Below are 22,749 nucleotides of genomic sequence, written 5' to 3'. Positions count from 1 at the left end.
CCCAATGTGTTTCGATGTCGAAAGCCTCTTCTTCAGGGGAAAATCTTCAAGAATCAAAATACAAAGCTTCTTTCAAACTACTGACTAATTTGAGAGAAGCTTTGTATTTTGATTCATGGAGATTTCCCCCTGAAGAAGAGGCTGCCTACTTCAAAACACATTGAGACTTGTTTTTCCCCCCTACCCTCTCTCTCTCTCTCTCTCCCTCTCTCTCTAAGACTTGTGAGCCCTTTGGGGATAGGGAACAGTCTTATTTATTTTCCTGTGTAAACCACTTTGAGAACTATTGTTGAATATTGGTATATAAATATCCATATCAGTAGTTATTCAAAACTGTAATCTTTTTATTAGACATGTATAAGACAATGTACCACACAGTAGACTTTGGTATGACATGGTACATCCACTGCACATGGGGCATTCACACCCACTGAAGAGTTACAAGGGCCAATGAACCCCTCCTTTCACAGAGGATTCTTTTCAAAATAGGAGCAATAAGCAGCCCTGATCTGGCACGCTCTCTTGGTCAGTCCAGCCTCAGATAAGGGCACCCTTGGCCTGGCCGAAGCATTCTGGTTTTCGGCAGCTGCTGGGCTTTCCAGGGGCTCCAGCAATTCATCGCCTTTGATTTCACAGATGTTGTGCAGGATACAACATGTGGCTATGACAACCGGAATAAGCTTCTCCCTCACATCCAGCCTCATCTGCAAGCATCTCCAGCGTGCTCTCAGGACCCCGAAAGCCCTCTCCACACACGCTCGGCACTTGGCAAGCCTTTCGTTGAATTGCTCCTGTGCTGTGGTTTTTGGCGCAGGGTATGGCTTCATCAGCCAGGGGCGAAGTGGGTAGGCAGCATCCCCAATGATGACAGGGGTCATCGAAACACCCTCCAGCATGGTGGCTGTTTGTGGCCCAAAAGTGCCCTCATCCATGCTGTTGAAAAACGGAGAGTTGTGCAGGATGCGGGAGTCGTGGGACCGTTCAGGAAAGCCAACGTAGATGTCGGTGAAACGGGATTTACTGTCCACCAGGGCCTGCAGCACCATGGAATAGAAACCCTTGCAGTTGATGTAGGAGTCAGCAGAGAACGGGGGGCAGAGGATAGAGATGTGTATTGCATCAATGGCTCCAAGGCAGTTGGGGAAGCCCATCTCCTTGAAGCCCTCCATGACTGCCTGGGGGCCCCCCAGCTCGATCGTCTTGGCCAACAGCCTGCTATTGATTTCTTCACATACCTCTTCGAATATCGAGCATGCAGATGAAATCCCCACCCCAAACAGCTCCGAAACGGTCTTGTAACTGTCGTGGTGAGCGAGCTTCCAGATGGTCATGGCGACCCTTTTCTCCACAGGGATGTGCGACCGCATACCAGTGTCTCGACGCTGCAGGGCAGGGCGCAGCTCCTCAGCGATGTACATCAGTGTGGAACGTGACATTCGGAACAAAGAAATCCAGCACTTGTCATCCTGCTCAGAAGAGATCATCCGCTCCCACCATTCACTGCATCTTGGAAGCATCCAGTGCGATCGCTCTGACAAGGCCATCAGCTCATGTTCATAGTGCAGTGCAGGTGAAGACGAGTACACCATGGTGACCACCGAGACGATAGCGTTCCGGTGAAGGCGCAGCAAGGCCCTCTTGCGCCGGACGCTGGCCGAGAGGATACGCCTCAGCACGGCTGCCGACCGGCGGAAACGCCTCCGTTGCAGAATCCTCACTATGGCGAAAATCACGGTGCGCCTGTTGAGCATCCACTGCTGGATGAGCAGTTGGGAGGTCTGGACGCAGGCAGCGACAAGAGCCAGGCACTCCTGCTCCATGTTTCCAGTCACTCTTGAAGCCCTGAAGTTCAGGAGGAAGTGAGGTCAGTGTGCTGTGAGACAAAACCCTTCTCCCTGCTACATCATTGGCCAAGGCAGGGGTGACTTCATCAGGCTGGGAGGATTCATAACCAGTCCTTGCACCTCAAGTAGAAAGGCACTGTTGAACCGAAGGGCAATAGATTGTAATTGGGTTTTTGCTGACTAACTGAATCACATTTACATTTCAGTTGTGATGGTTTTTCTTTCTTTTTACATGAAGCAGAAGGGAATTGTTCCATCACACTCAGGAAATGCCCACCCACTTCATTTCAAAAATCTTTCGCATTCAGAAGATCACGTGTGGCTCTATCCTGATATCCCACACTAGCTTCCCTCCCATACCTCCGTTCTCCCAACTGGCCACCTGTCAACTGCACACCTTTATTGCTCCCATATTGTTTCTGTTACATCACCCCTCACACTCATGCACACCTCCTGTAACCATTCCACCAACCAACCCCCCCAACCCCCGCCCAAGTTAGCACTTTTAAAGTTCCCATACTGGCACTCCCAGCATGGCGTACCAGCTAATCCTTGATTCCCAAGGCCTGGTCTACAGAGGCAGCAGAATGAGATGGTAGAATGTTGAAGTGGCAGAGTAGACTGTACCATTTCAGATTGCAGGTGAGGGGTGCCATTTGTATTCTTCCCCAATTTAAAAAACAAACAAACAAACAAACAAAAAACGCACATCATATCAGAGAGAGAGAGAGTTCCAATCCAATCCAACCTCACACACATTGTGCTAGGTTTCTACTTGCAAGAGCTTTTTTAAAACAGATAGACAGATAGATAGATTGAGAGAGAGAGAGAGAGAGCGAGAGGGAAGCATTCAAAAATCCTATTCCCCACTGCCATGTGAAGTGCAAGGGCCTTTCTGCCACCTCATTCTGCTCACATGTAGACCAAATCCAAGATATGAGCTGCAAAGTTCAGAACTTCCTGAGATTCCCTGTCTCTGACCTGAAGGTCCTAATTTCAGGTCTGTCAAGTCTGCTTGCAATTGCTCTGTCTTAACCAGAAAGTATTCTGCACATGCTCAGAGACCATCGTGGTTGAGCCCAATTATTGCAAACAGGTTCCAAGATAAAGTCTTGTTCAACTTGAGTCACACTAATTCCTGGAAGCCTTCATTCAATTCGGTCTTCAGCAGCCACATTTCTATAAGTTGCACTTCATTCAAAAAAGTATTTGAGCCACAAATCTTACAGCTGAATGAAAATGTTTAAATCCTCTTTTCCATGAAATGAGCAAAACGCTAATGTATTCTCCGCAGCTAAAGCCCATGGAATCAGAACAGTTCTGTTGACCTAGTGACCCAAATAACTCATATTCAACAGCTCTTTCACCATCCTTAGCAATAGAACCATATTTTACCAGCAGCAGTTTAATGCTTCTTCTCTCCCCACCACCACTTTCATTGAACTCAGTAGTACTTAGTTTCTAAGTAAGCATTTTTAGGCTGTAATCCACACATGTGGAGCACTGGTTCTGTGATCTGCATTACCAAGAAGGGATGCAATTTCAATGAAGAACAGGGTTCTTGTGTGATTCTGCAGAAGATATTTTATCTTGCAAGTACTCAAAAAGATACAAGAATCCTTTTTTCATTTAGTCTGGTAAACATCCTAGACTCCACTGCAAAAAGACAGAGAGAAGCAAATACAGAGAGGCATTGGTGGGTGGGGATTATGGGTGGAAAGGCAAAGATAGTATAAATGGGGATGGAAAGATATAAAGTTTGGGGACAGGCAGTGGTTTAAACTCTGAAAAGGGGTGGAGGGGGGAGAATGCTGGGCCAGGGCAGAGTCACCTGCCTGGATGTTGTGCAAGTCTCACCTGGATACCATGTCCCCTCATCCTAGATGTGTGCAGGGCCAACTGTAGTGACTCAGTTACTCTGCACATGCTCAGAAACACTCAGTTACTACTACTATTACATATATCTCAAAATTCAGTCTTGGCATTCAAAACAGTAGGTGAAGTCCCAGCTCAAAATAAACTCTGAGGATGGAAAAGGTAGACAGTGTATAGGTCTATGGTATGCCGCTGTATAGATGTTTAGCAATGCAGCAGATAGTTTTAGATTTAGACACAGGAGATGCAGGTTCAAGTTCTTTGTAAGCTACAAAGAGGTTGCAATCCTAAATATGCTTACTAGGAAGTAAGACCCATAGAACTCAGTGGGACTTGCCTCCATAATGATAGCGGGGAGTGGATAGAAGTGAGCAGATTGCATGGTGGTAGACATACTGGGTAAAGAGACAAAACAACATGGTGACTGACATCCAGACAAGTTACCCATAAGTAGTCTTACTGAAATTAACAGGATAGTCACTGCCAATTTATTAATTTCAGTTGGACTGAATGACCTAGTCTGGATGTCAGTCAATATCCCCAAATAAATGCCTATAATTTAATTAGTATATGTATACCCTACTTTTCAGCCACGATTTGCTCCCAAAACAGCTCACAACTAAATCCCATTATATTAGATTCCAAAGCAGCTCACAATTAAATTCCACAAGTAAACGAGCATGGGGAGCGGGATAAGGGGCAATGTTTTCATCTCACTTTTCCAGTTCTATGTTCTTCTTTTGTACATTATGAATCAGATATTAATTGCGATGGGGCGGGATCACAGCTCGGGGGCAGAGAGCGCATACACGAGGTTCCATATTTCATCTCCAGGTAAAAGGATCTCCGTAGCAGCTCTGAGAAACCACCCCGACCCCGAGTCCCTGAAGAGCTGCTGCCAGTCAGAGCAGACAGTACTGAATCAGATGGACCAATGATCGGACTCAGTAGAAGGCAAATTCATAAGTTCATTTTACCCAAGGAGGATATTGGGAACAAAAGGGATATTATGGGGAAGAGGAAGTTAGAAGTGATGTAAAGCGCTCAGGGAAGGAAGGAAGGATAGTGAAAGGGGGAGAGATCAGCCTCTAGAAAGAGCCAGAGATCGCCCCCAGTACAGAAGGAGCACAACTGTCTTACCTTCCCCTCCAGTGTTCTCCTCCGCTGCTCCCCAGCAAGGGCGCCTTCCCCCTTTATACAGGTTAGTTACCCCTATCGTGGGTACTGTCTCTTTAAGGCAGCTGCGCCCACCGCAGCAATTCTACCACGCACTACATTTCTGCGCACGCGCAAACTAGTACAATCCCGCGCGTTGCCCTCACCCCAGACGCAGGCGCAACCAGGAAGTTTCGTTCATAGGTATATCCAGGAAGTGAGCCAAAATGGAAGCGCCGAGTCCATTCGTTTCAATGGAACATCCGCCCTAATGGTGTCTTCTTTCAGAGCCAAAATAAAAAATATAGAGTGATGGCCGCAAATTCGCCCTACGTCTATGACAGAGAGGCGGCTTGCTAGATTGAGCCCAGATCTCAACCTTTGGTAATTTTAACTACCGGTCTGCTAAACTTGGGAACGCAACAGCCCTCCGTCCTCTTCCGCTAAAGACTTCCACTGAAAACGCAGAGAAATAGCTTCCAGTTACCATCCCTAGTACTGTTCTTAACAAGAGACACAAGTAGCCCTATTCACACGTTCAGGGCCGGATTAAGCTAGTGTGGGGCCTGTAGCATATGTTATAAAGGGGCCCTAATTTTTTTTAATGCACATAAATATTAAAACGTAAAATATTTACTTGCATAGTAAAGTAATTCAATTTTTTCATATGCTATATTTTGAAGTATGGGAGACTAAGCCACAAACTCACACTTACTACAACAGTGAACATTTATATACCGTTTTCAGTCAAAATTCTCAAAGTGGTTTACATAGAAAAATAAAGAGTGGAGAGATAATTCTCTGTCTCCAAAGGGCTCACACTCTAAAAAGAAAAATGTGGTAGGCACCAGCAACAGCCACTGGACAGATGCTGCACTGGGCCTTCTCTTAAAACGCACATTTAGCAGAAAAGGGATACTTTATCTAACATGGACCAAATAAAACAAGTAATGTTTTAACTTTAATTCCCAGTTGGAAACTGGGTGTGTGGGGCCCTCAAAAACGTGGGGCCCGTAGCAAATGCTACATTTGCTACTACGTTAATCCGCCTCTGCACATGTTATATTTAGCCCTCATATGAACAGTGTCCACACATTATGCTGTTGAAGACAGGTCGACTTCCTATCTGTATGATTCGTTCGAGGGGCATGTACCCAGGTTCACTTTCAAAATTAATCATTCACACAAAAACATATGAGTGTACAGACATCTGTACATTCGTACAACATAGAGGGGTAGTGTCTCTGCCCATATGCAGAGGGTCTTTTTGGTGCACAAAGCTGACTTTTTACAAAATAAAAAGGATATAAACCTAGGGTTGCCATGTACCCTGGAATTTAGGGTAGCCCCCAGATTTTAAGTGGTGCAGTGGGGAAATGCTTGACTAACAAGTAGAAAGTTGCTGGTTCAAATCTCCGCTGGTACTATATTGGGCAGCAGCAATATAGGATGATGCTGAAAGGTATCATCTCATACTGCGTGCGAGGCAGCAATGGTAAACCCCTCCTGTATTCTACCAAAGAAAACCACAGGGCTCCGTGGGCCCCAGGAATCAAAATCAACTTGACGGCACACTTTTTTTAGCTTCTCTATCCGGCTGCTAAATTCCACCTGGATTTACAGAGATTTCAAATACACTGCCCAGATTTTACTCTGGATCCAATCACACGGGAGGACAGAGAGGGAGAGGGGAGCATACAAATGTCAAATAAATAAAATGCAAATTAGTTGCCGCATAATATGCAAATTAGGCCACCCAGATTTGGAAAGGTTGAATGTGGCAACCTTATATAAACCACATAGTGCCTCTGGGCAAATTGCTGCAGTCCAAATAGACAATGGAAGGAACCAGTTGGGGATGCTGTAGTAAGCACTGGAACGGAACAGGCCAGAATGGCCCATTAAAAAGCAAAGTGGATCCCCCAAACAGCAGGATGTCTTAGCAGCACTTGAAAACAAGATTTTAGGACTGAAGTCTTCCCAGGGCTATCTATACTTGATTAATCTCTTCACAGCCAGGGCCAGGCTGGAACAGTCCCTTTAAAACCAAACTGACTGCACAAAGCAGTTGGATATATTGGAGACGCAATGTGTTAAAACGGAGACCTGTCTTTAATATACTTTATCAGCCTTATTATCAACCCCCCACACAATGTAAAGTTACCCCTGCTAACTTGGCAAAGAGGCACCTTTTAACGCGGTGATTCTCTTTATTTAGCAGGGGGAGAGTAACCGGCCCTATCCATCCCCAGCACAGCATCCCTTCAGTGACTGTTGCTGGTGCCTATCTGATGTTTCCTTTTAGATTGTGAGCCCTTTGGGGACAGAGATACAGCTTATTTATTTATTACTTCTCTGTGTAAACCACCCTGAACCATTTCTGGAAGGGCAGTATAGAAATCGAATAAATACATAATGTGACTTAGCAGGTAAATTGCCAGACCAAGGCACAATTTGGGCTATTGTCTTCAGCCATTATTATTATTATTTTATTTTTTACATTTATATTCCGCATTTTTCTCTAAGGAGCTCAGAGGGGTGTACATGGTTATGTTTATCCTCACAACAACCCTGTGAGGTAGGTTAGGCTGAAAGATACATGACTGACCCAGAGTCACCCAGTGTGTTTCATGGTTGAATGGGAATTTGAACTCGGGTCCTCCCGGTTCTAGTCCAATGCTCTAACTGCTACGCTATGCTGGTTATGATCTTATTAAAGCCCATCTGATTAGATGGCAGTGCCCTGGAACACAGGAAGCTGCCATATACTAAGTCAGACCATTGGTCTATCTAGCTCAGTATTGTCTTCACAGACTGGCAGCAGCTTCTCCAAGTTTGCAGGCAGGAATCTCTCTCAGCTCTATTTTGGAGATGCTGCCAGGGAGGGAACTTGAAAGCTTCTGCTCTTCCCAGAGCAGATCCATGCTCTGAGGGGAATAGCTTGCAGTGCTCACATGTAGTCTGCAATGGGAGGGAAGTGGGGTGTACATGTTTACAGCCCTAGTTGCACTTGTGGACAGTCAAATATTATTTTTCAAACCTGTCCTAGAACTGAAGAGACCTGTATTTAAATCCTTGCTTAGCCAGTTCCTACCTTTTAGCTTAACCTACCCCACAGGGCTGTTATGATGATAAATTGCAGCAGGGAGAGAACCATATACATCCCTCTGAGCTCCCCAGAGGAAGAGTGAAATAAAAATGTATCTAATAAATAAAAAAATGGAACACATGTTCATTAGCCTATCACTTATTAAAATATTGCCAACTGAGGGCATTGTTCAGAGATACATTATTTGCACACACATTGAACTAAAGTTACTTAATTAATTCTAGGACCAAAACCTCAGTTTCCAACAAAAAGAATTGTATTACAATAAACATATGAGATAGGTTAGGCTGAGACTGCCACACTGGTGTCTGTGTGTGGCACAAATGATTCCCCCCACCTTTTTCTTGATTCTTCACTACTTGTTCAGAGGCAGTGTGCTTAAATCTTTTTTGATTAAAGAAAACCGACACTTTTCTGTTCAAAAGGGCCCTCTGCACATGCACGGAGGTATGGTGCTTTAAAATTCCTTTTGAACATCAGCAGCACTTATTGAGCATGGCGGCTGGAAGTTGTTTCTCCCCTTTTCCCAGTGCGTTTTTTTCTTTTTCTTTTTAAGAGACGAATAATGGAGGATAGTATTCAGAGGGCAGCAGCCCCGCCATTAAAACTTGCCAAAAGTTGAAAGCTTGCTACAAACTCCCCCGTTATAGATGTGGGCTGAATTTAGTGCCGCCATTTCTGCATTTTGGTTTCGAATTGTCGACTAGGACGAATTGTGGTGCAACAAAAAACGTTAGCGCAGGAGCACTTTGAGAATAACAAGAACGAGATCACCTTCTCCAGCGCTACCTATCTGCTGCGCGTGCGCTCCGACCTTACGGAAATCATTGAACAGCCGTCCTCCTTTCCGGCAAGTCGACAGTAGGCGGGTTTCTGCCTCCCTATTTAACCCCTCGAAGCAAGAGAAAATCTTCCGAGAAGCATAGAGCGACCCCAGCTGCCAGAAGTTTTGAGAGCCATTTTGATTGAGGGTAAAAGTGCCCTTCTATGGCTTCCCAGTTTGTCATTTTAAAAAACCACGATTTTTGTTCAATGCGGATTCTTTTATAAAATGGTCACCTGTTAAAAGGGCAAGCCTTCAATAAAGTTTTTTTTAATTTTTGGTGCACACAGATCGGGAACTAGTCGTTGACTCATTAGAATAATATTTTTCTCTTTGGGATATTTTTTGAAGAGCAGCTCACCTGTGCAATTCATCTGCTGCTGCATCTCTTTCCCTACCTGCTGTGCCCCCCTTATCTTTTTCTAGTTCTATAATCAGCTTTTTCTTGAGAGCTACTACTTGTTGGTAAAGTTATTACATCTACTCTCTCCCCCCAGCCCATCCATTTCCCCCTATTAGGTCAGAAGGCCACAAATGTTAAGGTTGTTTTTGGTAAGATAACACAAATGAAAAAGCCAGGCTCCTGTTGTAGGAGGGTTCAGATACCCAGAGGTAAATAGGTCAGCTATCAAGACAACTATTGACATAAAACATATATTTGGGCATGTGCCATTGAATTAAATCTTCCTTCACTGCAAGAATGTTTAGGATCACAACCATGCCATGGAGGGAACATCACAAGGAACCAGCAGTTTTCCCACTACTAGTACTGGCAGCACCATCTTCCCTCAGAGGATAGGACAAGTCACTTTCTTCCGGCATTTATATCCCGCTCTTCCTCCAAAGAGCCCAGAGCAGTGTACTACATACTTGAGTTTCTTTCACAACAACCCTGTGAAGTAGGTTAGGCTGAGAGAGAAGTGACTGGCCCAGAGTCACCCAGCTAGTTTCATGGTTGAATGGGGATTTGAACTCGGGTCTCCCCGGTCCTAGTCCAGCACTCTAACCACTATACCACACTGGCTCTCTTTTAAGTTAAGACAGTTCTCTCAGTTAAGACAACTGGCAGCGGCAGCAGGGTTTCTTTCTATGTTCCTTGCTGTAGATAACACCAACCAACCCTGACACCAGTTAAGTTCTATGACAGCAAACAAGTGGTTGCACCAATACATAGATAAGAAGATAGCAAAACATTTTTTGGGGTGGTGGTGAAGTTTGGGGCAATAAAGGTAGGACGCAAACCAAGAGTTATCACTAGGCTAGAAACAAAAATGGGAGATTTTTAATAAAAGCCTCCCACCATTAACCAAGGAAACTTGTGCTAGAGAGGCCTAGTGGGGGAATACTTTTGCCTAGTATTACCTCATACTCTAAAAGATGCATCAAAGGAAACATTCTGCTGGGGTAATACAGCATCTCCACCACTGTGCTGGCAGAACGCACTCTTGGCCAAGTTTCCATTCTCACACAATTAGTATCAAAATTCAGCAATATTTAGTGTTCAAGCTCAAGATTTATAAGTTTTGCTTCCTTCTGGCAAGACTCCAAAGGCCTTTTGCCAAAAATTTCTCAAAAGTGTTCATTTCTAGCCTTTAAAACGTTCCCTTACATTCCTTTCACTACCAACATTCAGTGCTAGAATTATGAAGAGGCTCCACCCTCTTTGCTACTGTATTTAAACAGCTATGGGGGTGAGTCCTGATCTGACTAAAATTAAGGATCCCTTACCTCCCCCCAATCCACCAATTTGAACACTCTCCCCTCCCAGTAATATGTCATATTCACACCTGTATTATGCTGAGTAAGAAACAGACACTGACAAGGCAAGAGGTGAATTTAAATAAATTCTTTTTTGCCTTTATTTTCAGGGGAATCCAGAGAAATTAAAAACCATGTGAAGAAATTAAAAACCAGAGCATTAAATCAGAGAAAGAGAAAGAGAGAGAAAAGGTGAGATAGCCCCACCCAGGACAATTTGGGCTATAACAGCATTAGGGCAAAGGAAGGGAGGTAGGCAGGTGGCGTAGCTTCCCCTTTCAAGATGCCTGGGCTTCTCCAGTCTTCAAGGGGGGTGGGGTGGGTGCTTCGACTCTCCCCTTGTGCCCCACCCCCATCTTAGCGGTGCTTCCCCCAGGAATCCTTGGCGTTAACCTTTTCCATCCAAGGTGTCCGTATAGATCGTCACACTGCTAGGAACTGCAAGAGGAAAGAACAAGAAGAATAGAAGATGATGACAAAAACAAATACCTTAAAAAGAGATGAGCCAGGCGTAGTGTATGCCCCAAAACCGATGCTCCTCAAAGCAAGGTCAAAGGATGGTCTTCTGTCAAGTGGTTCCCAGTAGGCAGTTCTTCCATGGCTTGGCTTAAAACAGGCCCTCTCTCTACCCTCCCACCCAAAAACAGGCACTTGTGGACTTGAGCAGTTCTACTCCCTTGCATATAGTTTCCTCCCCCTATATTGCAGCCCAACATTTCAGGAAGTGTTCACCTACTCCTAATTCTGTCTGCCTGCTATAGTACTGTACTACTATAGAGCCTGAGAGCCTCAGGCAGGCCAGATTCTGGGCCTAGGACAGCAATGGCCAGTCTCTCTTCTTAGGTGCTTCCCTGTTGGGAGTTCTCCAGACAACGATCTGGTCCTAGAAATATTTCACCATGCAGCCCGATACTTCCACGAGATGCTCAGACTCTCTAGAACAAGGGTAGACAACCTGGGCTCTCCAGATGTTGTTGAACTGCAACTACCATCACCCACACCCACAATGTATTGTGACTGGGGATGATGGGAATTGTAGTTCAGCACCATCTGGAGAGCCAAGGTTGCCTACCCCTGCTCTAGAAGAAAGCCAGCATCACCTAACAAGGTCTTCACAATTATGGAATACATGGGCTCAACACACAACCAGGGCACTGCATACCATTATTTTATTATTATTACAATTGATTATATCCCTCCTTTCCACAATTTAGAAAAGAGGAAAGGTGAGCTTCAAGACAGCTCACAAACATTTGAAGGAAGCTGGTTACCTTCTTAGCAGGGGCAGGCTTCCATATTTAGGCCTTCAACCCTAGAACAAAGGAACACACTCCCTTGCCCTGCACCTGATGTCTACTCAGGTTTCAGTTGTCTCTGCCTCTCTAGGTTAGCAAAGAGCAAGCCCTCCCAGGAAGCATCTTTCCCCCACCCTCAGCCAAATCCGGGAGCAGGGCAGAAAAGCCAAGGGAAGATGTAATGTCTCACAGCTTAAAAAAAAAAATCCTTTCAAAAAACCTGGCAGTTTTCACCAAACCTGTAGACCAAGAGTTCTCAAACTTGGGTCCTCAAATGTCAGACTACAGCTCCCATCATCCTCGGCACAATAGCATCATTGTGGCAGAGGACAATGGAAGTTGTAGTCCAATGACATCTTGGGACCCAAATTTGAGAACCCCTGTAGTAGCCAGATAAAGTTGTTGTGTGGGCAGATACAATTTGGCATCTGCCTTGCATCTTTACCATCAGCATGCCTCCAAGACCACCAGCACTCCTTCCTGCCCCCTCCCTCTGCAGGGAAGAGCATGGGATCTGGATTATGTCATCAATTGCCAGGGGCCAGGAGAGACTGTCATAAACACCTCCGCCTATCCCCAATATATTGTGTCTTGACTGTAAGCTGCTTTGGGAGCCAATCTTGAAAAGCGGGTTATAAATACAAATAAAGCGGGCATTTCCTGCCCCAGGACTCCCCAACCACTTACACCTTTTAGTTCACTCAACTGTACTTCCCTGCCAACTCCAAGGTCATGGACTGAAGCTACAAGGGCCACAGCTCAATGGCAACACACTTCACATTTATGAATCAATCCCCAGCATCTCCAGTTAAAATACTATCAGCAGCTGGGCAAGCTCACCATGCTGACACACTGCAGCCCTTGGACAGAGTTAACATCGGCGGGCAGTTGGACCAGAAGGACCATTTGCCTGAGTGTCAGCTCATTGACCTAGGAAGGCTAAAGGCGGTTCCTTCCACTTGCTTACCTTGACTGTGTAGCTCCCATATATGACTCCACTCTATATGAAGGGAAGGAGATAAGAGAGGAATTAGAAGTCAAGCAGTTATGCACCCTGTGCCTATATAAGCTCTAATACCTCCAGAGTTTCTAAGCTCCAGACGCTCATTCTTCAACAAAAACACCCTCACTTTCAACTGCACTGAGGAGTAAGGATCCAGGAGCCCGGTGACCAAATGCCAAGCCCTGCACACTTGGAGGATGGGAAACTCTTTCAAAAGGCTTTCATTCACCCCAAAAAACCCTAGATGTAGGAATCTGTGTTAAGTTACCAGGGGCAGTGCTTCAGTTATAGGAGGCCAGTGGGGGGAGTTAGGGGGGCTATTAATGAAATCCTCAAGCCCCCACTCCCAATGCTAGCCAAGTCACATCCTCAAACACAGGCTTCTAGGAACAGCAGCTAAGAGGGGGCATCACAAAAGGCAGAGAGCCCCTCTGGCCCTCCTGTTATTCAAACAACGATTTGGGAAGAATAAGGGAAAGTGCAGAATCTAAGATAAAAAATATTTTATTTAAAAAGTTAAGGTACATCCCATGTTCCCAATACTTGGGCTTTACTTCCTACAACCCCCCATACACAGCAAACACTATCCCAGGCCTCAGCCTTTCCATTAACTGCAGCAGGCACACTCTGCATCCTGAAACATGGCTATCTATTGACTTGCTATCACTAAGCACACTCAAAATCCTACAGGCAGTCCCGAGAAGAGACAATCTCCCTTTCACCATCCCATTCTCCCAAGTATTTTCAGTTTCCATGACAGTGTGCAATACAGACAGCCACACTTCGCCCATCCCTCCAAGACAGCAGCATCAGGATCTTTCCTCCCTCTTACCTTCCAGGTGATAATTTCTTGCGGCCTGCCAGTCATCGGCTTCCATCTTTTCCCAGCATGCACCGGCATCTGCATCTTCTACGGCCTTGTCTGGTGCCATCCCTCCGCCTCCTCCATGCCCAGCTCCCGGCTCATTGATAAAGGACAGGCCCCACTCATTTTGAAAGATGGCTCCCAGGTGCTGCCGCCGAGTGCTGTCGGTGGGCGGGGGGCTGCTTGGGGGTGGAGCCAAGACACAGTTGGGGAGGCTATTGGTGGTGCGGACGGCTGAGGCAGGAACGTGGCAGGCTTTCCCTGGTTGCTCCAAGTTCTCTTTCAGCTTGCTGGCATAAGAGATCTTGGGGATGATCCGGGCGCTGCTGCTATCGACAGGGAAAGCAGGAAGGGGCCGGAAGAGTGACCACGTTTCCTTCCCAGAATCCTCGGTGGCTGCAGTGGTGGCATTTGATGTAGCAGCAGGCTTCTCGCTGGCTTTGACCGAGCTGTCACGTTCCGATTCAGGAGAAGATGACGGGGAGGGTGGGTCGGAATAGCCACGGCGGCGGTGCTGCCAGCGCCCATTGGAAACACCCTCCGGAGCACAGTGGTGGCCATTGGTGCTGGGCCCCCATTCCTTGCGGTCTGAGGGGTTGCCGCGGTAGGTCTTGTGGTAGGCAACAGGATGGAAGGGCCGGGCATGGTAGTAGCGGCGGGGGTAGCGGTGGGAAGGGTGGTGGGGAACTGGAGGGTCCCGCTCAGACAGCTGGAGATTGCGGATGTTAAGGCTGTTGGAAGGGCTCAAGGGAACACTGGGCTCGTCAGCGATCTCTGAGGGTGCAGTGTACCCATTGGACTCCCATGACCCTGAAGAGGAAGGGAAGAGAGGGTCAAGGGTCAACTCAACACTTAGGATGTTTCGCATTCCTCCATTTATTCTGCTACCCCTATTCAAGTTTAGAACGTGAGCTTCTCAGGAAAGGAACTTGGGTTTTTGTTTGGCATATACTCCTGCTAACTTGGCAAAGAGGCATCTTTTAATGTGGTGATTCTCTTTATTTAGCAGAGGGAGAGTAACTGGCCCTATCCACCCCCAACATAGTACCGCCAGTGACTGTTGCTGGTTTCTATCTTGTCTTTCTTTTTAGACTGTGAGCCCTTTGGGGACAGGGATCCATCTTATTTATTTATTATTTTTCTGTGTAAACCGCCCTGAGCCATTTTTGGGAGGGCGGTATAGAAATATAAATAAATAAATATGTTACTCTTTAGCACACCATTTAGAAGAACAGCCCTGCTGGATCAGGCCCAAGGCCTATCTAGTCCGGCATCCTGTTTCCCACAGTGGCTGCAGATACCTCTGGGAGGCCCACAGGCCAAGAGGGGAGGGCATGTCCTCTCTCTTGCTGTTGCCCCCACCCCACCCCGCAATTGGTATTTATAGGCATCTTGCCTCTGCTGGAAGTGGCCTACAGCCACCAGACTAGTAGCCATTGATAGATCTGTCCTCCATGAATTTGTCTAAGCCCCTTTTAAAGCCATCCAAGCTACTGGCCATCATTACATCCCATGCGGTGGGTTCTAATTCCATAGATCAGTTTTTCACTGATGACGCAACACTTTGGCTCTCCTGAAATGTAAATCAACAATACAAAATAAAGCAGAAGGCGCAGCCTGGTAAAAGGGGTTGAGTACGATGGCTGGCAACACAGCAGGTCACATGAACTCCTAACATTGAATGCTGGCAGTTACATTACATTTTTAAAAAATCATTCCCACAGAAATCTCTCCCCCCCACATCCAGCCTGGTGTTGATAGATCAAAGGTAAGTAGGATTTGGATACACTGATAAACACCCCTGTTAGGGGGTGGGTGGGGGATAAAATATCTTTTACCAGCAGCTAAAATGTCCCTATCACCAGTTGATTAAAAAGCAAACAACAACAAAAGCCGTGGGATTCCAAATCCCCTGAAGTTTCAAAACAGTGATCCAAACAAGAATTACAGAACTGTCCTTGCAGTATTTGAAAGTGCACTTTAACTTTTCAAGTGCTATATATGTATGTTTGTTTTTAGAAGAAATTCCTCTTCTGTGTTCCAGCATTGGCTTAAGAATTGTCAGGTCTGAAATGCCACTTTTGATTTGTCTGCTTCCCACCCCATCCCCAACTTTCTGGTTTCTCTGCTTTCAAAACCTTCTGTGCTCTCAAAATATAAAGCTTCTTTCTACAATGAGAGGAACCAGGTCCAAGGCAAGGAGCACAAAGATGCTCAGAACAGCAAAAGCCCCTCAGACCTATAAGATCCCTGCCCTAGACCAAAACATTGTAGCCTCAGGGCTCCCTCACACCCTCCCCAATGATCAACAATCCTGGGGCCAAGGTGCCTTTCCTATAAGCCACTGAGCTCTGCTCTACTCCCCACCCAGAGAATCCAGGAATCTTAAGCCCTATTCAGAAATTATTTTGGACCTGCACTCAGATGTCTGTATGCTCATACAGTTTGTATTTGAATGTTTGTGTTATACCTGAATTCATTTTAAAAGTGAACCTGGGTGCCGGCCCCTCAAATGCTTGGTACAGATAAGAAGGGCATGGCTGCACCTGCATTAAACATAACATGTGAATAACTGTACAGATCTGTATCTGTACACAGATTGCATGAGCGTTGAACACAATGGCTCCTGTTTTCCAATTGTTTTGAATCCACAGGCTCTGATCTTCTCCTATATCCCTTTCCAGGAGAGTAGTAGAAGGAAGAAAGGAGCATGTGGATCATGGTTCATATGCCAAATTTGCATCTTGAAAAGAAGAAAGTGGCAGATAATCACACCCTTTTCTCCCCACTTTCTCAACAGTAGTCCAGGAAGAGGTTGCCACACTGTGCGAAATTCAAGGTTCTAGACTAGTAGGAAGCAAAATGAGCCTCACCCAGCATTGAGGTGCATCCACCTCTGAGACACAGACATAGATAACATAACAGGAGGGGAAAGGTTGCGGGTGGGTGAGTGGGGGGGAATACACAGAGCACACCAGTCCCAACTCAGTACAATAAACCTTCTCTGGAGCCCTGGCTTGGCCTGTAGCCCAGCTCTGCTCCATCTACTGCATGAGGGAAAGGCGGTTTTACTTAACAACTATGACAGGCATTCAGGATAGCTATAACATAGGAGCATGTTACCAGAGAGCAGTTGCTCAAACAAAAGACACTGAAAGGAACCACCCTGGTGAGGAATAAGAAACTGAAACTCTGAGAGGGCAGTGTCATCTAATGAGTTGAGAGTTACCAAGAAATGGACAGGAGCTTGTGTTTTATGAAGAGATGTGGTAGCCAGTGGATTAGGGTGGGGTTTCCCAAAGTGAAAAATCGGCAAACACACCCCAATGGCACCTCCATCAGGGGGTGCAGGGAACCACCCTCCCCGCCCTAACCCATGAAGGCAGCAGAAAGTAAATGGTTGAGGCACAAAAAATCCAAGGAAAGAGTGCTCTCTAGTGGTGGGTTGGGTGGGAACAGCTCAAGGGGTCAAGGGAGAGCTTGTTCATCCCAGATCTTTGGAAACTCTTAGACTAAAGGGGCAGAGTATGCACACAAGGAGTCCAGGAGATGGGATGGAGGAAAGTACAAAGAAAAGACTCAGAATGAAGCAAGAATCTAAGAAAACATTTTCAAGTTTTAAGCACAAATAGTGCATTTCTAGGATCTTGAATGTCCAGGCATCTGGGTTTTTACCAGGCCTTATGTAAAGTCTAGGGCAGGGGTAGGCAACCTTTGACACTCCAGTGCTTGTTGAACTACAAATCTCATCTTCGCCAGACACAATTTGTTGTGGCTGGGGATGATGGGAGTTGTAGTTCAATAGCTGCAGTGCCAAAAGTTGCCTAGCCCTGGTCTAGTGTGCAAGACAATGGATGCCAGGCCTCCTGAGTTTGTCTGCATTACCTGTGCGGATGCGATTGCTGAGATTGTGGCATTTCTCCTTCTTTCCTCCCAGGAGTCGCAGCTCCTCCTCTGGGTTACGGTTTTCATCCATGCCCAGTTCCTCTTTCTGCATGGCCTCTAGTTGGTCTTGGATGTAGGTCACCAACAGCAGAGGAGCCTCAAGAATGTGAAAGGTACTCCTTATCCCCACAGACTTGACTGTGATCTGGTTCTAACCCTCTTTTGAGAAACAGGGGATTCTCTGACACTTCTCCTGCACTACGAATTAGTGGCTTATTCCTAAACAGTACAAGACCAGGTGCGCGCACACACACACACACACCCTACAAGAAGTTCAAGCTAAAGTCTTCTCTAAGAACAATCCCCAGAATCTTTGCAGTGCTCCCCAAATCCTGCAATGCTACCACAGTTCAGTGGAAGAATGAGACACCAGCACTACTGGCCCCCTGCTACGTTCTGAACTTCTACCCTAAACTATCCTCACGTTGTACAGACTCCTGCAAAAAGCTTTTTTTTTTTTTAAAGAGAGCTATCCCCTAATCTCCTCTGTCGTGGTTACCTGTGTGCCCTCACCAGAAAACTCAACCCTTCCCTGCTATAACCCCAAGGATCCAGATCAAACTTCTACACCCCGCACATGCACAGAGGCGGGCGTCCTTCCTTCCCTGCCACCAAGCCCTTCTGCTTCTAGAAAAGCGTCTTCTTCCCACTAGGGGCTCTCCTTGTGCTCACCCAACGTGGCTCCCACCCCCCAAACCGTTGCTAAGAGATTTTCTCCCGTGCAGAGAGTTTTCAAAAAGGCCCGATCTAACCCCTCTCTTCCTTCGGGCGGGGGCGGGGGGGGGTCGTCACTCGCTTCCCCTACAGTGTTTCCTCCTTAGGCCTGTCGACCCCCGGTGCCGCCAAGAGCGCCTTCAGCACGAATCTGGGCCTTTTCCAGCGGCCAGAGACCGTCCTCCGGGCCCAGCCTTGCGTTCCCCAATGCAGCCAGGGATCCCCTCCCAAGAAAAGCCCACCTCGCCCGAAGGGCCTGGATGGAGAGAGCCCCTACCTTTTACCCCGGGAGGACCCAGCTAACCCCCTGGCCGGCTGCGCCCAACGGCAAAGCACCCGCGCTCGGCTCCAAGCTCTCTTCCTCCCTCCCTCTACCTTCCTGAGGCCCAGGATCTTCCCCAAGCCCGCCCGGCACATTCACCCAGCCAGCCCCCGCCACGTGACCGTTTCCCCCTTTGGCCTCCTCTGATCATGTGACCTCCGAGGAGCCGCGGCTTCCGGGGAGGGAACCCTGGTGCGTGACCTCCGCCTGTATCACATGACATCCCTTTTAATCATGTGACCAAACGGCGGTTAGGTTAGGGTCCCTCCCTTTCTCTCTCCCGGCAATGACGTTCGTGTGGTTTGTTGTAGCTGCTGTTGACGATGTTGAGTTTTTGGTTCAGTGTTAAGCACAGGGTAGTACTATGCTTAGTACTAAGGGTACCCCAAAACATTCAATACATTTAAGGCTGCAGTTCTGTACATACTTTATTTATGAGCGGGTCCCATAGAATTCAGATAACCTTACTTCCGAGTAAACAGGCAGAAGATAGCCCAGCTGGTCCATTGGGGAAAAGTCCAGAACAGGGCAATCGTTTATTTAGGACGAACAAACACATCACAAGGTAGTTGGGAAATTTTCGAGTAATTGCCAGGTAGCGGTTTATTTTGCAGACAGTGTCAATTTAGAAAATTGAATGTTAATATGTTTATACCTCACGTTGAAAAGACATGCCGTCTTAACTCAAACTATGTGCAGGCAATGTTGGTGTACTCTTTTTCTGCTCTCTTTTGTGTTTTCATGGACAACAGATCTAGTAATTAACATTGAACAAGTTGAACCTTTATTGTCACAGGTAATAAAGGTAATTTCCAGATGCTGGGAACAAATGAAGAAAAAGCTGACACTCCAGCTCTGCTTGTTCATTTTCTAGGATCATCTGACTTTTCTACAAGCATCTGATTACAGCCAGAATGCTAGACTATTGGGAGCTTTGGTCTGATCTTGCAAAGCTATTCTTATTAACAACCCTAAACACAGATTAATTGTTGCTGAGATATAAGCAAATGCAAATTGTTAATTTCATTAAGTGTGACCTAATTCACGCAGTGGGGAAATGGCTTGACAACCAAGCCAGAGGTTGCCTGTTCAAATTCCCACTGGTATGTTTCCCAGACTATGGGAAACACCTATATCTAGCAGCCGCAATATAGGAAGATGCTGAAAGGCATCATCTCATACTGTGCAGGAGGCAATAGTAAACCCCTCCTATATTCTACCAAAGACAACAACTCTAGTCGGCAGGAGTCGACACCAACTCGAGGGCACACTTTACCTTTAATTCACTCTGCCTTCCTCCACTCATCCCCTAACAATTTGAAAGGGCAACTTATGTTTAAGGAACAAATAGAATCTGTAATCATGGCTGCTTGTGTTTTGAAGGAGCAGCCAAACACTGCAGGAGGATACAAAAAAACAATGAAATACATCATTTCCAGGATTCTGAATCACCCTGACTCTGCAAGTTTAAGATGTGGTGTAATCAAGGAAGTGCAAAAATAGCACTGCTGTGAGAAAGGATGAGGCCTGAGACAGCTGCTTGAAGTACAACATGAAGGACAGCTTGTTGCACTTATCAGAGGCATGATAATTATGCCTTCAAGATGATACCATATACCCAAGACCACATTAGAGCACACACCTGTATGTTCAGCACCATTACCACCCCTCTGTTGCTGAAGGAGCAGGTCAGTGCATGCCTCGTATGTACACTTGGTCACAAGTGTGATTAGATTGTACCCTGGGTGCACAGAAGGCTAAATGCAATCCTAGTATAAAACATACAATAATGTATCACTGTCCAGCTCTTTCTCCCAGCCAGCATGCTGTAGTGGTTAGAGTGCGGGACTAGGACTGGGGAGACCCGAGTTCAAATCCCTATTCAGCCATGAAACTAGCCGGGTGACTCTGGGCCAGTCACTTCTCTCAGCCTAACCTACTTCACAGGGTTGTTGTGAAAGATAAACTCAAGTATGTAGTACACCGCTCTGGGTTCCTTGGAGGAAGAGCGGGATATAAAATGTAAAGATAAAAATAAAAATGTATAAAAACAGGAAGCCACCAAGCCACAGGAGCAGAGAACACGCTGCCACTAAAATATGGTAAGTTAAATACACTGTATACTCATCCAACCTTTGCAACAGTGCAACAGCAGGCTCCCTCACAACAGGGATGAGTCAATGACATCACTTTGAAAAGGCACACATCAAAACTTTTGATAGAACTATTGGGGAGCCCTTCCCAGCATAGGATACTCTTGGGCGCACCTGCATACTCTAGTTTTCATTACAATCAGCTTTGAATACTATAGGTGATTCACACATTTTCCCACCCGAGGACAATCAGACACAAAGCCTTCTGAAAAAGTCTGTCTGGACTCCTCTATTCAGCAGAAGATGACAAAAGCAAAGTGCCCTTAAGGCATGTTTTGGGATATAAGTATCCCTAACTCCATGACTCAGTGTGCTTCCTCATGTAACTGAAGGAGGACTTGCATATATTGGTGAAGCTTTGCAGCTCGTGACTAATTCTGATCGACACTTGTTTTCTTACAGCTCTTTTGACCTGCATGTTTGTAATCTCATGCTTCGGGAACATAGTCTGTAGCGTATCTGCATACTGAACTAACCACGCCAGCACAACGGCCAAGAATGCCAGGAACTCCTGCTGAAAGCACCCCTGGAAGATCCCTTGGACCTGGAGAAGAACCTCTGCCGTCGAGGACCCACACTCAAGAGGCTGCAATTGGCAGATGACTAGCACGGCTCTGCCGGCCACACGCAAGGTGAGGCCGGGATCTGACCCTTGACCTTTTGGACATTCCTCTGAACACTTTTAAGTGGACTGTACCCTAACCCATAGGAACTAATTTACAGTGGGATTTTCTTTCTATTGCAATCATGCCTTCTGCTGTACCCGTCCATGTTTTATCGGGAAATTTTATTCACTGCTGCATTGCTTTTGTAAATCATATGCTAAACTTTATCGATACATTTGGGACTCCACTGCAACAAGAACTCCAGCAGACCATCTTGGTGTGTGCCCTTCTCTATTGAGGCCACCTGAGCTGAAATCACTACCTGGAATGGTCCATGTAGCAATCCAGCCAGCTTACCTAGCAGGTGCAGGAAGCTGGGTCCACTGAGAAGCCATTCTCGTGGGCATCCCTCCACACTAATTCCTTCAACTCTCCTGCTTTCCACTTTGCTTCCCCAGATGGACGCTAGAATCCAGCTGCCCCAATTGGATCTTTGTGAGGACAGGTGATACAGCCTCTTGCCCAGCTCCTTCAGGGCTGAATCTATCCCTCTAATTTCTGAAACCTTACCCCACTATCTTAAAGTAACTCTCTCTAGCCCTCTGGGACCAGAGGAGAACTGGTTTTGTGGTAGCAAGTATGACTTGTCCCCTTAGCTAAGCAGGGTCCACCCTGGTTGCATATGAATGGGAGACTAGAAGTGTGAGCACTGGAAGATATTCCCTTCAGGGGATGGAGCCGCTCTGGTAAGAGTAGAAGAAAAGTTCCATGGTTCCCTCCCTGGCAGCATCTCCAAGATAGTGCCGAGAGAGATTCCTGCCTGCAACCTTGGAGAAGCCGCTGCCAGTCTGTGAAGACAATACTGAGCTAGATAGACCAATGGTCTGACTCAGTATATAGCAGCTTCCTATGTTCCTATGAATTTACACATAATTTGGAACTTTTAGCTAAACATGCCTTACAATAGTGTTTTTAAACATATTTGTAGTACTTTTATGCTAGGACCACCTAGTAGCTTAGTCTTATTGCTTTTATTTGTTTTTCTTAGAATAAACTCCTTTTGTTAATTAAAACCTCTCTCTCAGGCTGATTTTCTTGAGTTCAGGTGCTTGCACAAATTAAAACTGCTTGGAACCATCTCCCCTTTTAAGCTAAATTCCCCACGTTCGCCTGAACTGGGGGCTTTGACCAATCATCTCCGAGGCAGTTCTATCAACAACACTCTTCATTTCTTCCCCAAGTGTTCTTCATGGAGCTCTTCCCACACATAATCCAAAGAAAAC

The 22,749-nt window shown here is 46.3% G+C and overlaps 2 protein-coding genes across 12 annotated transcripts; both read right to left on the bottom strand.

Moving 5' to 3' along the window:
- Positions 1-323: 323 nt before the first annotated feature.
- Positions 324-8,947, bottom strand: LOC128330638 (uncharacterized). Of its 11 annotated transcripts, none has more exons than XM_053263792.1 (2): positions 8,803-8,947; positions 324-1,842 (listed from the first exon to the last, which is right to left on the bottom strand). In XM_053263792.1, exon 2 carries the CDS (start codon positions 1,818-1,820, stop codon positions 465-467), a length of 1,356 nt encoding a protein of 451 aa, XP_053119767.1. In that variant the 5' UTR covers positions 1,821-1,842; positions 8,803-8,947; the 3' UTR covers positions 324-464. The 11 variants fall into 11 exon arrangements, with proteins under 11 accessions (XP_053119767.1, XP_053119762.1, XP_053119760.1 ...); XM_053263787.1 differs by having other exon boundaries at positions 324-1,980; positions 8,803-8,916; XM_053263785.1 differs by having other exon boundaries at positions 8,758-8,884.
- Positions 8,948-10,637: 1,690 nt separating this feature from the next.
- LOC128330704 (uncharacterized) lies at positions 10,638-18,875 on the bottom strand. The gene is made up of 4 exons (XM_053263932.1): positions 17,613-18,875; positions 13,695-14,537; positions 12,827-12,859; positions 10,638-11,002 (listed from the first exon to the last, which is right to left on the bottom strand). The coding sequence occupies exons 1-4, from the start codon at positions 17,722-17,724 to the stop codon at positions 10,953-10,955; spliced, it is 1,038 nt and encodes a 345-aa protein (XP_053119907.1). The 5' UTR covers positions 17,725-18,875; the 3' UTR covers positions 10,638-10,952.
- Positions 18,876-22,749: the final 3,874 nt, after the last annotated feature.

The sequence above is a fragment of the Hemicordylus capensis genome, chromosome 6 (genome assembly GCF_027244095.1).
Source record: "Hemicordylus capensis ecotype Gifberg chromosome 6, rHemCap1.1.pri, whole genome shotgun sequence".
NCBI lineage: Eukaryota > Metazoa > Chordata > Lepidosauria > Squamata > Cordylidae > Hemicordylus > Hemicordylus capensis.
Note: the sequence above shows the minus strand (reverse complement) of the source record. Positions and strands in the feature narration are given on the sequence as shown.